Raw genomic sequence first — 18180 nt, forward strand, 5'->3', positions numbered from 1 at the left:
GCCATGGACAACTATTGAGTACCCGGACCAGTATGGTATGTGACTTTGATGCTCTCTTTTTTGGACCCTGAAAACATCAGAATTTCATCCCCCTTCCGTGCAAAATGGTACTTTTTGGTGGCAGGTTGATTGACAGGTGAAAGTGCAAAGTGCTATATATTTTTTAATTTATTTTCTTGCTTTTCTTATTCATGGATGGGGAAGTGAAAGGAAGAAAGCGGCTCTCAGTCTCTACTGGTTTCACTCTTGAACCAATGATGATGATCATCATCATAGGCAGTCACTCGAAATTGAGGAAGGTTTGCTTCCACCCTAAAAGTGAGTTCTCAGGTGACTGTACAGTGGTAGAAGGAAAGGGTGGGTGGGGAGTTTGGTTTGCCGCACGCTCCTTCTGCTGTCTTCTGCTTTCCGCATGCTCTCGGCGACGAGACTTGAGGTGCTCAACGCCCTCCCAGATGCTCTTCCTCCACTTTGGGTGGTCTTGGGCCAGGGATTCCCAGGTGCCAGTGGGCTTGTTGCACTTTATCAAGGAGGCTTTGAGGGTGTCCTTGAAACATTTCCTCTGTCCACCTGGGGCTTGCTTGCCGTGTAGGAGCTCTGAGTAGAGCACTTGCTTTGGGAGTTTCGTGTATGTGATGTGACCTGCCCAAAGGAGCTGGTCGAGTATGATCAGTGCTTCGATGCTGGGGATGTTGGCCTGAGTGAGAACACTGATGTTGGTGCATTTAACCTCCCAGTGGATTTGCAGGATCTTGTGGAGGCAGCGGTGGTGGTGCTTCTCTAACGTTTTAAGGTGTCTACTATATATAGTCCACATTTCTGAACCATATAGGAGGGTGAGTATTACTACTGCCCTGTCGACCAGAAACTTGATGCCAGATTTGAGGTCATGGACTTCAAATACTCTCTTCCTCAGGCGACCAAAGGCTGCGCTGGCACACTGGAGGTGGTGTTGGACTTCGTCATCGATGTCTGCCCTTGCTGATAGTAGGCTCTCGAGGTATGAAAAATGGTCCACATTGTCCAAGGCTGCGTCGTGGATTTTGATGACTGAGGGGCAGTCCTGGTGGAGGACCTATGTCTTACGGATGTTTAGTGTATGGCCCACGCTTTCGTATACCTCAGTGAAGATGTTGACGATGTCTTAGAGTTCGGCCTCAGAACATGCGCAGACACAAGCATCGTCCGTGTACTGTAGTTCGATGACAGAGGATGGGACGACCTTGGATTTGGCTGGAGGCAACGAAGGTTGAACAGGTTCCTATTAGTTCTATAGTGTAGTTCCACTCCAGCGGGGAGCTTGTTGAGAGTGAGATGGAGCATTGCAGCAAAGAAGATCGAGAAGAGCGTTGGTGCGATGACGCAGTCCTGCTTGACCCTGGTCCAGATGTTGATTGGGTCTGTGGCAGATCCGTTGGTCAGGATCACGGCTTGCCTGTCATCATGGAGCAGACGGAGGATGGTGACAACCTTTTGGGGGCAGTCGGAATGGAGGAGGACGCACCATAATCCCTTGCGGTTGACAGTGTCAAAGTCTTTGTGAGGTCAAAGAAGGCCATGTACAAGGGTTGGTGCTGTTCCCTGCATTTCTCTTGTAGTTGTCGCGTGGTGAAGATCATGTCCATTGTAACCCTTAGTGGACGGAATCCGCATTGCGACTCTGGGAGGAGCTCTTCAGCCACAGGGCACACGGCTACCCAGTGGCAAATCATTCTCTGATTTTCTTTTTCCCTGTAGGGCAGTGACTCATAAACAGCACAGCTAAGATTAACACATATGAAGGATGGCTGGCCAAACTGATGTCTCATCTACACCACCATTCAACACCACTGTTATATCCACAAATGTTATTTTTATGTACCGTTTTGAATCTATGTTCTATGGAAATCTAAAGTATTTGTTGTCATAATTTGTCACTGGTTAATCTGTAAACCTTTGTCTCTGAATCTGAACAGCCAATGAAGTACTTTTGAAGTGTAATCACTGTGCAATATAGTTAAGATGAGAATGTGTGCTTGAAAACCAACTGGTTACTATATTCTGCCAATGGGGGGAGCATATTGCTCAAAATAAATTGAAAATTCCCGCTGGTGAAAGAGCATATTACAAGGACCAACTGATAGCTGTACATTCCTTCCTGTGAATGGGAAACATGATTTTTAATATTCAATAACCAGTTGGCCTTTCTAAACTCACCATCCACTCAATGACTTCAACTTTTAGTTTTCTTTGAACAATGCACTCTATACTCATTGGTGGACTGGGTAGCAATCAGCTGGTTTCAACAATGCATTGTTGCAATGCTCTTCTTTGTGGGCGCTGAGTTTAATTTTAATTTTAAGCAGGTACTTAGTTTTGAAAATGTAGTCAACCTTGGTAATCCGGTGCTGAAGAATCTATAACAAAATTGTGCATTCTCAACATATTTGGACAGACCAGGTCTGCCTACAAAATATTACAATGTATTTATAGCACAGAAACAGGCCATTTGGCTCAACAGATCCATGCCGGTGTTTATACTCCTCATGAGCCTCCTCCCCACCTCGCTTCATCTAACCCCAACAACATACCCTTCTATTCTTTTTCCCTCATGTGCTTATCTAGCTTCCCCTTAAATTAATCTATGCTAGTCACCTCAACTACTCCCTGTGGTAACTAGTTCCACATTCTCACCACTCTCTGGGTAAAGAAGTTTCTCCTAAATTTCCTATTGTATTTATTAGTGATTATCTTATATTTATGGCACGTAGTTCTGGTCTCCACCCGCAAGTGGAACCATTGGGCTCAAGTTTCGGCTCGAGTTGCTCCTTTTTTTTGGAGCAACTAGTTTAGTATGGAGTATCTTAGAAATTGCAATTCTCAGCATTTATTTTGCTCCAGTTCTAGTTAGTTAAAATAGTTTCATTTTAGAACAGTTTTTTTTTCAAAGGGGGGCGTTACCAGCCACTTACGCCTGTTTTGCAAGTTTAGGCAGCGAAAACTTACTCCAAACTAACTTAGAATGGAGTAAGTGTAGATTTATGTACGCTCAGAAAAACCTTGCCTACATTTTAGGAATTAGGCGCAGGGAGTGAGAGATGGGGGAGGGGGAAAGGGAAGTTAGAGGGAAGTTACGGGATTTTACAAGCATTAAACACTTCACTTTTACCAATAAAGAGCCATCAATAGTAAATGATTAATAAATAAATAAATCAAAAATCAACCAATAAATCAATCAAAAAAAATTAAAAGATAAAAAATAAAAAAAATAATAAAAAATCAATCAATAAATAAAAAATTTAAAGTTTCTACTCACCTACTGCAGCACTGGGAGCCCTCTAACAGCCTGCTGAAGAGCTGCTCGGGTGGGACCTACCCCTGAGGAGATGCCAGTCGGGCGGGCTTCGCCACAAATGAGGACTTTGGGCGGGATCCGCCCACAGGAGATGCCAGGCGGGCCCGCCACGGAAGAGGTAAGGGATAGGAGCGACGTCCCTTTGGCCAAGGATAGGGTCATCACCCGGAGACAGGGTGCGCTGGGAGGGCCAGGAGCTACAGTGCACGTGCGCAGCTGCCGACACTCTTTTTGGCGCAGGGCTGTAGCTCCGCCCCCAGCAGCTCCTGCTGCGCCGCGCCGAGCTGGAAATGGTCTGACATATATCCGAGAATCGTGAGGTAAGTATTCAGCGCAATTTCTGTTCCACAAATTAGGCAGGCCTCTCCGATGTACGCCGTTCCAACGGGGGTCCGAAACTTGAGCCCATATTCTCTATCAAACCCTTTCATAATTCTGAAGACCTCTATCAGGTCAGCCCTCAGCCTTCTCTTTTCTATAGAAAAGTGCCCCAGATTGTTCAATCTTTCTTGATAGGTATAACCCATCAGTTCTGGTACCATTCTAGTAAATCTTTTCTGCACCTTCTCCAATGCCGCTGTATCTTTTTTATAAGATGGAGACCAGAACTGTTCACAGTACTCTAAATGTGGTCTAAACAAGGTTCTATACAAGTTTAACATAACTTCTCTGCTTTTCAATTCTATTCCTCTAGAAATGAATCCCAGTGCTGTATTTGACTTTGTTATGGCCTTATTAAAATGCATCACTACTTTTAGTGATCTATGTATCTGTACCCTTAGATCCCTCTGTTCCTTTAAGCCATTTAAGTACTTATTTTCCAAGGAGCACGTGGTCTTATTCTTCCTACCAAAACATTACCTCAGGGGGGTACGATAGCATAGTGGTTATGTTCCTGGATGAGTAATCCAGAGGCCTGGAGTAATAATTCAAAGACGTAAGTTCAAATTCCTCCACACCAGCTGGAGAATTTAAATTCAGTTAATTAAATAAATCTGGAATTTTTTTTAAAAGCTAGTCTCAGTAATAGTGACCATGAAACTATTGGATTGTCATAACAACCCATCTGGTTCACGAATGTCCTTTAAGGGAGGAAATCTCCTGTCCTTACCTGGTCTGGTATGTGACTCCAGACCCACAGCGATGTGGTTGACTCTTAACTGCTCTCTGAAATGGCCTTGCAAGCCACTCAGTTGTAACAAACTGCTACAACAAATTCAGCACTGTGGGAGTACCTTCACGATCAAGGACTGCAACAGTTCAAGAAGGTAGCTCACCATCACCTTCTCGAGGACAATTAGGGATAGGCAATAAATACTGGACTTGCCAGCGATGCCCACACCCTGTGAACGAATAAATATATATTTTTTAACTTATCTATATTGAAATTTATTTGCCAATTACACGCCCATTCTGCAAGTTTATTAATGTTTTCCTGTATTTTGTCACAGTGATATGGAATCAGTAAAATAATTGTGCATTTTCAACCCGATTTGGACAAACCAGGTCTGATTGTGTTACCAGACACAAGTATAACAATTTTTGAAAATCCTAAAACTACAAAATGATTCATTTAATTTGTACTTACGCTCGTTTTGTTTCAAGTAAGATTTGGAATGTGGAAATCAGTTCCAGGTAAGACGTAGGAGTCACATAATTGTATCTCTGAAGCTCTGTATGGAATGTTTCAGACAATTCAATAGTTGATGTATGAAAACTCTTGCACATTTCAATGCAGCACAGACGTATTTCCTCTGACATTTCAATATCCCCCAAAGAGCGTGTTGCCACAGCTTGCAAAGCATCGTCAGGCCAAGACTAAATGAAATAAAATGGTAACAAACAAATACCAAAGCAGTATGAAATATATGTTGAAGTGCAAATGTTATCCCTTATCCAAATTGGTAACTTTTTAAAAAAACTCTGCGCTGTACATTGGAAACCATAGATTATTGAAAATCTGTTGATGTAACATATATTTTTGGTGCTGCAAAATAACTGGTTAAGAAAAAATGACTGAGAAATCTATTGGTGCTGCACCCATATTACATTTGTAAAACGGGCAGCCACGCGATAAATATTATGGTCGACACACACACACATCTGACCCACACTCCTACCACCCTCTATATTGGATCGGACGTCTCTTGCTCAGCAACTCGTGCCATCAAAAGACAGCAAAGACCCTTCAGCAGTGCAATTTATAGAGCTTATCCAATTTATAGGACTCAACAGGTTAGTTGCTGGTTTGTCCTTTTCAGCTGATGGTTAACTTTTGGGTGTTTTTTTGGCCTTTTTTCTCACTCCTATAACTGATTTCTGATCTGAGAATGTTTTTACTGCTGCTACACTGCTTCGACTGCTTCACTTCATCTCTGTAACTTCTTCACCTCTACCTTCAGTCAATCCATTTCTATGGTAGGTTTTATTATTCAAAAGCAATCCAATTTAAAATGGTGACCAAATTCATAGTTACTCAGTTCTGCCCAAAGCCTCCACCAATATCAGCTATCATAGCTGCCTTATTACTAATGCATAAGCCCGGAATTTAGCGGGGGGGGCGGGGTAACTGTCAGCCATCATTACTCCTCTGTAACTGACCGCAACTTTAGCACATTGACACTGTTGTAGGAAGGCAAAGGCACCTGCTGGATATATAAATATATATGTATGTTTAATTGCCCTTGAGAAGGTGGTGGTGAGCTACCCTCTTGAACTGCTGCAGTCCGTGTGGTGAAGGTTCTCCCACCATGCTGTTGGGGGGGAGTTCCAGGATTTTGACCCAGTGACAATGAAGGAATGACAGTATACAAGTCAGGATGGTGTAACGGTGGTGGATGGGGTGCCAATCAAGCAGGCTGCTTTGTCCTGGATGGTGTCTAGCTTCAACTAGTGGGGTGTCACAAGGATTGGTGCTGAGGCCTCAACTATTTATAATCTATAATAATGACTTGGATGAAGGGACCGAGTGTAATGTTGTCAAGTTTTCTGATACCAAGATGGGTGGGAAAGCAAATTGTGAGGAGGACACACACAATCTGCAAAGGGATATAGACAGGCTAAGTGGGCAAAAATTTGGCAGATGAAGTATAATGTGGGAAAATGTGAAGTTATCCACTTTGGCAGAAAAATAGAAAAGCAAATTATTTAAATGGAGAAAAATTGCAAAGTGCTGCAGTACAGAGGGACCTAGGGGTCCTTGTGCATGAAACACAAAGCAAGTATGCAGGTAATCAGGAAGGCAAATGGAATGTTGGCCTTTATTGCAAGGTGGAATAGAGTATAAAAGCAGAAGTCCTGCTACAACTAACTGTACAGGGTATTGGTGATGCTGCACCTGGAATATTGCCTACAGATTTGGTCTGTATATTTAAGGAAGGATATACTTGCATTAGAGGCTGTTCAGAGAAGGTTCACTAGGTTGATTCTGGAAATGAGGTGGTTGACCTATGAAGATAGGTTGGGCCTATACTCATTGGAGTTCAGAAGAATGAGGTGTGATCTTATCAAAACCTAAGATAATGAGGGGGCTCGACAAGGTGGATGCAGAGAGGATATTTCCACTCATAGGGAAAACTAGAAGTGGGCAGAATAGTCTCAGAATAAGGGGGCGCCCATTTAAAACTGATGAGGAATTTGTAAATCTGTGAAATTCTCTACCCCAGAGAGCTGTGGAGGCTGGGTCATTGAATATATTTTAGGTGGAAATAGACAGATTTGAGTGAGAGTAAAGGGTTATGGGGAGTGGGCAGGGAAGTGGAGCGGAGTCCATGATCAGATCAGCCATGGTCTTATTAAACGGCAGAGCAGGCTCAAAGGGCCAGGTGGTGTACTCATGCTCTTATTTCTTATGTTCTTGAGTGTTGGAGCTGCACTCATCCAGGCAAGTGGTGAGTCTTCCATCACACTCTTGACTTGTGCCTTGTAGATGGTGGAAAGGCTTTGGGGAGTTAGGAGGTGAAACATTTGCTGCAGAATACCTGCTCTTGGCACAGTATTTGTGGCTGGTCCAGTTAAAGTTTCTGGGCAACGGTGACCCCCAGGATGTTGGTGGTGGGGGATTCGGCGATGGCAATGTCATTGAATTTCAAGGGGCAGTGGTTAGACTCCCCAACAAGAAAGAGTCATTGCCTGGCACTTGTGATATGAATGTTACTTGCCACTTGTCAGTCCAACCCTGAGTGATGTTCAGGTCTTGCTGCATGTGGGTGTGGGGCTGCTTCATTATTTGAGGAACTACAAATGACATTGAACACTCCAATCATCAGTGAACATACCACTTCTGACCTTATGCTGATCATTGCTGAAGATGGTTGGGCTTAGGACATTGCCCTGAGGAACTCCTGAAGTGACATCCTGGAGCTGTGATGATTGGCCTCCAACAACTACAACTATCTTCCTTTGTGCTAGGTATGACTTCTGCCAGTGGAGAGTTTTCCCATTGCTCCTTGATGTCGCATGCTGCCTTAATGTCCAGGGCAGTCACTCTCGGCTCCTCTCTGGAATTCAGCTCTTTTATTCATGTTTGGACCAAGGCTGTACTGAGGCCTGGAGTAGTGGTCCTGGCAGAACCCAAACTGGGCATCAGTGAGCAGGTTATTGGCGACCAAGTGCTGCTTGATAGCACTGTCGACAATTCCCTCGATCATTGTACTGATGATTGAGAGTAGACTGATAGGGTGGTAATTGGACGGATTGGATTTGTCCTGTTTTTTTTTTGTGGACAGGACATACCTGGGCAGTTTTCCACATTGTCTGATTGATGCCATGCTGGAACAGCTTGGCTAGAGAAGTGGCTAGTTCTAGAGCACAAGTCTTCAGCACAAAAACCGGGATGTTGGAAACGTTTAAAATTCTGACGGGTTTAGACAGGTTAGATGCAGGAAGGATGTTCCCAATGTTGGGGAAGTCCAGAACCAGGGGTCACAGTCTGAGGATAAGGGGTAAGCCATTTAGGACCGAGATGAGGAGAAACTTCTTCACCCAGAGAGTGGTGAACCTGTGGAATTCTCTACCACAGAAAGTAGTTGAGGCCAATTCACTAAATATATTCAAAAGGGAGTTAGATGAAGTCCTTACTACTCGGGGGATCAAGGGTTATGGCGAGAAAGCAGGAAGGGGGTACTGAAGTTTCATGTTCAGCCATGAACTCATTGAATGGCGGTGCAGGCTAGAAGGGCTGAATGGCCTGCTGCTGCACCTATTTTCTATGTTTCTATGTTTCTATATATGTATGTTTAAAATGTTAGCCAAATATAAAACGGCTGCCAGCAAAGCATGATGGGGGCTCGGTTAGCCAAGTTAGCTAAAGCTGCTGACTGAGCACTGACCCTGCAGAGCCTGGTCTCAGGAATGTCTTGAATCAACAGCTTGAGACAAGATAGTCTATAGAACACTGCGGTACCTAGTACGGAATGTCCTCAAGTCAGTGACCCCCATATAGGGTGCCTAGCAACCATAGAGATAAGGAGCTAGGCACCGGCAGAATCCATGAGCAACGAAGTTAAGGGGGGCCTGGAGAGCATCACACGGATAGGGATCAGCCCCCAACTGTCACAAACTGATCATGCAGCCCCCTGATGTACCAGGGTTAATTCTATTGGCCCATTTAAACCTATATGTAATCTATAATCATTATGATTGGATTGTGTCCAGCCGATGTGGGCTGAGTAACTGTAATGAATTATTGTAAAACATATAAATATCGATGAATTTCTTTGTTCGGTGGAGTGCCTGGAGTTGGACCAGAGGCTCTCTCCCCGCCGGCGTAATAAAAGCCGTTTTGGCGTTGGAACCAACCCAGTGTCGAGTGATTCTTGCAGGAAAACATTCGCGCTAACAGTGGCGTCACGAACAGGATTTCCCGGAGTCGCTGGATGCCCTTGGAAAAACCCGGGTGAGTATAAAAAATGTTTAATTATAAAGGTGTGGGAGGTGGAAGCCGGTTGATCGACATGAGGAGACGGTCTAATATCTCAAACGCCTAGCCTAAGCCTGAATTAAGAGGACTTTTGTCCCACGTGACGGCCAGGAACTAAGTAGGTGTAGGGAACATACTTAGACCGTGGGATCGTGATATGGAGCGACATCTCCCGGACCCAGTAGTGTGATTTGAAAATATACCCCGGGGACCAGGTGGTGCACAGCGATCAACGGAAACCAAACCTGTGAACAGGGTCGGACCGACAGACAAAACGGTGGTAGGTAGTCGTTAAGGAGGCGTAGGGCACTGCGGGAATTGCTTAAACGCGTTTTAAGAATTATATAAGTTTGTGTAACAGCAAAACTTGTGACCTGACAGTAGCAAGGAGATGGTCTACTACAAGTTACGCTAGGTAGAAAGCGGACCTCTGAGAGTAGATTCCTAACGGTTCTAGTCCTACCCAGGAATGGCCAATAAAGCAAGTAACCTCGAGTGGGGACCAGAAGGGTCCCTTACCCGCCACCTGGCGGAAAAACAAAAGAAACTAATTGAGAAGATGATTAAGTCAGGATGGGACCCCCAGGTCCCGCCAGCAAATCAGCGGGAATGGTGGGAGAAGGAAAAGAAAGATAAAAATGAAAAGGCTGTGGTCTTGATACTGCGAGCCCACGTAAAATTAACAGAGGAAGTAAATCAATATGTAAGAAATTAAAAAAAAACCTGATAGTGATTATCTTAAGTGAAGTATGGATCCAAGAATAGAGCCAGCTAAACAATAAACTTTGTTGAATGAAAAGAGACTTTTGTGAATGTCTGTCTAGGAATAAGATAAAGAACAGAGAAGGGAAACTTTAAAAAAAAAGAAGCCTGTGTGGGTGTGTCGAGGCTGCAGGCTGGGGAAGTAAGGTCCCATTTTTCCTTTATGTAAAACCTTGACGCGAAAGCTTCTAGCTCAGTAAAGAGATTTTTACACATGCTGCGTCAGAAGCTAAAGCTTAAAAAAAAATTTAATTTATGAGATACTGTATCACAAAATTGAAGTTACAGAGCAAAAGATTAAAGTTTTTGATCAGCTTCTAAAACAGAAGTTAGGCAAAAAAAAAAACAGTATTACCATATTTGTCATTTTGTAATTCAACAATAAATATAAATTCTACAAAAGGGGAGCAGAAATTAGGATGGGAACAGTGAAGAATTAATTTTGTTGTGAAGGTTTCAAGTACCACTGGTTAAGAAAAGGCACAACAAAATGCGATACATTTAAAACAAAAAGTTAAATCTGATCTTTAAACAAAAGAAATAAAACTAAAAGGTTTGAAAAAAGCTGTGACGTACTAAATAAGTGCTGAAAAAAAATGTGTTTGCGATGGAAAAAGACATAACTTACTAAATACTAGTTGATGTTTGCTGTGAAAAAGATATTGGTTTAATTGGGAAAGGGAAAAAAAAATTGGAAGAGGTAAAAGACACTCTACATTGATAATGATTTTAAATTACGAGAAAGTGTCACTGCAGTTTGAAAAGATTTCCAGAATAGACGGTGTTTATCAAGAAAAGTCCCGAACAGTCTAAACAAGCAGGAGGGTTTCGAAAATAACCGAGGAGAAAAGATCTAAGCTATGTGAACTCAGCAGAGAGAGAAATAAAACACAAGATTTGCCCAGTGAACGGAACCGTTACAAAAACCGAAATGTTGAAATGTATACAGCTTGTGTGAAAATTGGATTTCAGTCTCTCATTTAAAAAAAAATCTTTGGCAAGTACTTGAATTAGAAGTTTAGAAAATTTGGAGTTTAATCTAAAATGCTGTCGTTCCCGATGAGAAGATTTTTATTATGACCACTTTACTGATGATTTCTGCTATTTTAACGGATTCCTAATTTCTAAGCAAGTTTTGAAGGCACAAATATTTGGATGATTACGCGAAGTCACATAATGACATCAGGCCTTCTTATAAACCTGTAAAGGAGTTAACCCTTTCCATTGACAGCTGTTTTACACTGGGCCTTACTAATTTGAATTTCTTACTAAAATAAAGAAGACTCACCTGACAGATAGAGGAAATGGTGGGATAGTCAGAATAAAAATAAAACAGAACTAGCTGGTCAAGAATTAAAAGTTAAGATAAACAAGCTGGAAGAGATTTTTAAAAACGGGACCAGATGGATAGTGCAGTGTGCAGCCACAGCACCATCACCTATGGCAATAGAGCCAATGTACCCCACGGTGGGTAGGTCTAGTCCACAAACCCAACCTAACAGTAAAGCAGACTGGGATGTTTGGAGGAATAGTGGTGGCTTTGGTGTTGATTGGAGTTTGGATAATATTTAGATGGATCATCGTGCAGGCTCGAGCACAGCAGGCTCAAATACAAAACCGACGGCAGCCCAGACAGGGACATGAAGTGATAGAGATGGTATGACTATAAAGAATATGGATAACCAAATCCTTACCTCCGATTCCACAGAATGACCGCGACACAAGTAGACCAGAACCTAACACCTGGTGACGACCAGGCTGTCTGTTTAAAATTGCAGATAAAACTCACCGAGATGGGACCGCGACGACTAATTCAACTCATAATATTGGGAACCTTACGACCCACGCAAACACTGGATGATACCAACGGATTGCAGCGCACTCAGGAAATAAACAACTACATGAACTATGGAGTCTTGTTTAATTTAACGGATGGAATGTGCATCCCAGCAGCCAAGGACTGGAGCAAGGACAGGACTTATTTTAATGCATGGCTGCAAGTGAACCTGAATAAGGACAAAGTATGCGTGCAATGCTCCACGGGTACAAGGAGCAGTTGCATTGGGCGAAGGGAGACCAGGGGGCTTGATAAATGTATTTGGGATAATTTGTGCGCCCCCTGCCCAACCACAACCGTTAGTCACCCACAAAAAGGGGGTGGGGCTGTGTGGATACTACGAGGAGGTAGAGGCTGCCGCAATATCGTTGTATGTATGCTTCTCACCCCGTCCGACACCGCGCCCCATAAGAACTACCACACAGCTTGAGGAATTGCCATGCCCCATAACTACTAAGGGACCAGAAAGTGGGATTATACTGTTCAACGAGGGTGAACTATTATATGATAATGTCAAACATGAAATTGTGCCTGTCCTGATCAATGTCTCAGGCATTCGAATGCTGGAATATTGTACAGAGCAGGCAAGAAATATGTATAAAGTGTTGAGTAAAGTAGTAATGCAGCAGGCTGCCATGCCATGGGTGCCAGTAGATTCCAAGGACAGGAGCCAGTTCATAGAACTAAGAGAGGAATAGTTAATGATGTCGCTACTGGCTTTAATACCGGAACCTCCGTGGTAAACTCACTGGACATACAAGGGCTAAATGAAAGGGTGGAACAGCTCAGAGGGGTGATGAAGGGACCATTAGAACGGATAGAGTGGAATCAGGAAGATCAGGCCGAACTCGGGAATGAGGGTGCCGAAATCCAATTGGACAGCATCACAGTCCTGGAAGCACACGCAAAAACCATTAATCGCCTCATTGACAGAGAGAAAGAGGATACCAGAAAATCTAGACAGGGGCAACTCTGTCACGCTTATGGCCTATGGATGGTGGGACAGATACGACACTACCTCGACCAGATCCAAAGGGGGGAGGTACCCGATTGGATAGACAGCTCACATGTCGCTCAGTTGGCCAGCCAGAAGGGGACGCTGGACAACTGTACTCTGAAGGGACTGACCAGAGTGTACCCAGCGATCCCTGATTGCTAAATGGGTAAGAATATTGGGATAGGGATAGTTCTTATGATCCCTATCGCCACCCCAGATTCGGGACCATTTCCACTGTACCAGCTGGAGAATATCGGGGTAATACGGGAAAACGCCTCTCTCCATTACTATCTGACCACAACATCTGCCATCCGCCAAAATGATACACTCACCGGGATTTCCCTATCAGGATGCAAGCAAAGGGGGGAGATTACAGTGTGTCCTCACCCAGTGGGCCGAGGGGAATTAGACGAGTGCGGGTTTAATCGAACCGACAGGTGTGTACTAGAAATAGTGCCCGCACACGCTCACTTCGCTAGGGCAGGCTACGGAGGGAAGGGAAAGTACTGCGTCTCTACCACAGAACGTTCTTACCAGTACAATGACCTACAGTGCATGATCCCACAGCCAAACTTTTGTTTTACCCCACTACGACCCGTTACGATTGGGCAAGCCCACATCATCCAGGGTAAACGTCGATATACCGAAACCATTAACATAACCAACCAATTCCATGATCACGTACAGGAGTATGACGAACCAGACCAGGTCCCCATCCCACATCTAGCCGAGGTATTAAGGGAACTGAGGCTCAGAGTGGGACGATCCGTAAAGCTCTACCACCAATTGCAAACTACCCGAGTTGGTGGAGGAAGGTTTAGGACTGGGGAATGAATGTGAACATCCACCCCTAGATTCGAATAATATCACACGTACTGGTTGGGGTACAACTGGTCCGAGCGGTAACATGGGGCGTCATGGCTTGTCAATTGTGTAAGCAACACACACGATGAAGAAGAAACCGAGCCAAGTCCCGGGAGATTAGAAGGGCCTGTCTAACAGAAGGGCAGGAGGGTTTGACCTTTATTAATTTGATATAAGCAACCGGAACTCCCGAAACCGCGTGACTGGCCAGCACGCTGGGGCAGGGAATACCGGGCGGTGCTCAAATACCCATTAAAAAGGAGTGGATAGGCACACATTAACAGAACAAAGTGTCGGTTAAAGGGAACTCCGAGTAGTTCCTTACCGAAAGGGGGGATTGTTGTAGGAAGGCAAAAGCACCTGCTGGATATATAAATATATATGTATGTATGTATGTTTAAAATGTTAGCCAAATATAAAATGGCTGCCAAGGGGCTTAGCAAAGCATGATGGGGGCTCGGTTAGCCAAGTTAGCTAAAGCTGCTGACTGAGCACTGACCCTGCAGAGCCTGGTCTCAGGAATGTCTTGAATCAACAGCTTGAGACAAGATAGTATATAGAACACTGCGGTACCTAGTACGGAATGTTCTCAAGTCAGTGACCCCCATATAGGGTGCCTAGCAACCATAGAGATAAGGAGCTAGGCACCGGCAGAATCCATGAGCAATGAAGTTAAGGGAGGCTTGGAGAGCATCACATGGATAGGGATCAGCCTATAACTGTCACAAACTGATCATGCAGCCCCCTGATGTACCAGGGTTAATTCTATTGGCCCATTTAAACCTATATGTAATCTATAATCATTATGATTGGATTGTGTCCAGCCGATGTGGGCTGAGTAACTGTAATGAACTATTGTAAAACATATAAATATCGATGAATTTCTTTGTTCGGTGGAGTGGAGTGCCTGGAGTTGGACCAGAGGCTCTCTCCCCGCCGGCGTAATAAAAGCCGGTTTGACGTTGGAACCGACCCAGTGTCGAGTGATTCTTGCAGGAAAACATTCGCGCTAACAGACATCTAAATGCAGAAATCCTGTAGTTACGGTCAGTCATTCACCTCTCTGACACAGGCCAAACTTCCTCTTAATATCCCCCCTGCCCTAGCCCTGACTTCATATTTTCTCCAGTTTCTCTCCAAGCTCCCCTCATGACCTTTCCGATCTCATTTAGTCCATGAGACATACTTCCTGCTCCCTTGACCCTAATCCCACCAAACTGCTGACTACCCAACTTCTTTTTCTGGCTCCCATGTTAGCTGACATTGTTAACGGTTCTCTCTCCTCAGGTACTGACCCCCTTTCCCTCAAATCTGCCATCATCCTCTCTCCTCAAATAAACAACCCTTGACTCTCTCTGTCCTTGCAAACTAACGCCCCATCTCCAACCTTCCTTTCCTCTCCAAGGTCCTTGAATGTGTCGCTGCCTCCCAAATCCGTGCCCATCCTTTCCGCAATTCCATGTTTGAATCCCTCCAATCCCATTTCTGTGTCTGCCACAGCACAGAAACAGCTTTCATCAAAGTCACAGCTGACATCCTTTGTGACTGTGACAAAGGCAAACTATCCCTCCTCGTCCTTCTTGACTTGTATACAGCCTTTGACACAGTTGACCACTCTATCCTGCTCCAACGCCTCTCGACCGTCATCCAGCTGGGTGGGACTGCACTTGCTTGGTTCTATTCTTATCTATCTAATCGTAGCCAGAGAATCACTTGCAGCGGCTTCTCTTGCTGTCCCCACATCGTTACCTCTGGTGTCCCCAAGGATCTATCCTTGGCCACCTTGTATTTCTCATTTACATGTTGCCCCTTGGTGATATAATCTGAAAACACAGCATCAGTTTCCACAAGTACACTGAGGACACCCAGCTCTACCTCACTCATCATCATAGGCAGTCTCTCGAAACCGAGGAAGACTTGCTTCCACTCTAAAAGTGAGTACTCAAGTGGCTGTACAGTCCAATGCGGGAATTACAGTCTCTGTAACAGGTGGGGCAGACAGTGGTTGAAGGAAAGGGTGGGTGGGGAGCCTGGTTTGCCGCACGCTTCTTCCACTGTCTGCACTTGGTTTCTGCATGCTCTCGGCGACGAGACTCGAGGTGCTCAGCGCCCTCCCGGATGCTCTTCCTCCACTTTGGGCGGTCTTGGGCCAGGGATTACCAGGTGCCGGTGGTGATCTTACACTTTACTACCTCACTACCACTCCTCTCAACCCCTCCTCAGTCTCTAAATTGTCAGATTGCTTGTCCAACATCCAGTTATGAATGAGCAGAAATTTTCTCCAATTGAATATTGGGAAGACCAAAGCCGTTGTTTCGGTCCCCGCCAGAAACTCCATCCCTAGCCATTGACTCCTTCTCTCTCCCCAACTTCTGTCTGAGGCTGAACCACACTGTTCGCAACCTTGGTGTCATATTTGATCCTGAAATGAGCTTTCGACCACATATCCGCATAAGATCGCCTATTTCCACCTCCGAAAAATCACCCGTCTCCGCCCTTGTCTGAGCTCATCCGCTGCTGAAGCCCTCATCCATGCCTTTGTTACCTCTAGACTTGACTATTCCAACACACTCCTGGCTGATCTCCCACATTCTACTCGATGTAAACAAGAGGTGATCCAAAACTCGGCTGCCCGTGACCTAACTTGCACCAAGTTCCACTCACCCTTCACCCCTGTACTCGCTGACCTACGTTGGCTCCGGGTTAAGCAATGCCTCAATTTCAAAATTCTCACCCTTGTTTTCAAATCCCTCCATGGCCTCGTCCCTCCCTATCTTTGTAATCTCCTCCAGCCCCACAACCCCTGAGATGTCTGTGCTCCTCTAATTCTGCCCTCTTGAGCGTCCCTAATTATAAATCGCTCAACCATTGGTGGCTGTGCCTTCTGTTGCCTAGGCCCTAAGCTCTCGAATTCCCTGCCTAAACCTCTCTACCTTTCTTTCCTCCTTCAAGATGCTCCTTAAAACCTACCTCTTTGACCAAGCTTTTGGTCACCTGCCCTAATTTCTCCTTATGTGGCTCGGTGTCAAATTTTTTATCTCATAATAGTCCTGTGAAGTGACTTGGGAATTTCACTACATTAACGGTGCTATATAAATATAAAGTTGTTGTAGTTAACTTTACAGCATTATCTAACTGCTCTGTGACGGGGAGCATGTTCTAATCTTACCTTTCTTGAGTCTTGGTAATTTTGTACTGTTCTTTAGTTCCACATTTACAGATTAAATAATTATTTGCATCTACAATATCTATTCCTCTCAGCATGTGAAAATGTGTATTGTGACTCCTCTCTGTTTGACACTTTTCTCTGAACCCCTTCCAATGCCTCAATGTCCCTTTTATTCAGTGCTCAAAATTGCACTTAGTATTCCAAATGTGCCCTCACCATTTTATCCATACAAAGTTGCAATAACTTGTTTCAACTTGTAGTTGAATGTCCTTCTAATGAATGCTCGTAGATGATTAGCTTTGTTGTTGTCACTGGCTGTGTACTTTTAATCAACAATCAACAATCACACCCAGATCTTTTTAGTTTACCAATTCCACAAATTGACTTTGCATTATGAACATGGATCCCCTGTTCTAGATGAACATTCACATCTACTTTAGGGATGATCTGCCGTTCCTTAGCCTATCTATTTAATTGCCCCTATATTTGAATACAGTCAATCAACTGAACACAGAGCTTGGTGTCACCAGAACATTCCATAATATTATCACAAACACGATATTATTTTATAATGGGCAGTAAATTGCAGCCTCTCCGGGTGCATACGATGTGCGCAAGCATCTGAAGAGGCCCCGCAAGTTTAGGCGCACGAAACGCATGCGCCTAAATCCGGCACTTGCGATCTGTCAAAGTTTCTTTTGACAGATTGCACGCATCCCCGGGAGAAGTGCCCAAATCCTGCCCAGCAAATGTCCTTAAAACTCTTATGTCTGTAAAAGCAAGCACAAGGCCTGTTTTAAAAGACAGAAAAATTTAATTCTATCACTAATTTTTAAATTAAAAACCTTGTTCATTAAGATAAGTTTATTTTTAACACTAAAAAATATTTTTTTTCGAAAACATTCACTTTCAATTAATTTAAATATGTGAGGTGTTTTTAAAAATTATGTATTGTGTTTCTGTGTTTTGGGGGGTATCCCCCTTGATAGTAATGGGAGTTCTGTACAAACGGAACTCACCATTACTATCAATGAGAATACTCCATTTTCATTGATGGTCCAGGCTCACATGATCCCAGGATGCCCCATACGCTTCTGGGATGTGTAGGCCTCTGCGATAGGCTGTGCATCGAGGCCTCGGAGCCGAAGTGTTCGTTTCTCCGGGACCACCAGGTACTTTTGTAAAAAAAAATTTGGTCGGAGGCATCCGCCCGTGGGAAGCCTCCGATCGCAATTTCTGGCCCAATATTAGAATAACCTTCTTCCATATTATTTTTAAACAGCAGGACAGCCAGAGC

At 44.2% G+C, this 18180-nt stretch overlaps 1 protein-coding gene across 4 annotated transcripts in view; it reads right to left on the bottom strand.

Annotated features, from left to right (window-relative positions):
• dnah7 (dynein, axonemal, heavy chain 7) overlaps window positions 1–18180 on the bottom strand; it is a 1084136-nt gene that overhangs the window by 398723 nt on the left and 667233 nt on the right. For all 4 annotated transcript variants that reach the window (XM_070875892.1, XM_070875893.1, XM_070875895.1 and 1 more), the window contains one exon: window positions 4923–5152. In XM_070875892.1, the coding sequence (XP_070731993.1) occupies window positions 4923–5152 (230 nt within the window). The remainder of the gene's footprint in view (window positions 1–4922; window positions 5153–18180) is intronic.

This window comes from Pristiophorus japonicus, chromosome 3 (genome assembly GCF_044704955.1).
Source record: "Pristiophorus japonicus isolate sPriJap1 chromosome 3, sPriJap1.hap1, whole genome shotgun sequence".
Classification (NCBI taxonomy): Eukaryota; Metazoa; Chordata; class Chondrichthyes; family Pristiophoridae; genus Pristiophorus; species Pristiophorus japonicus.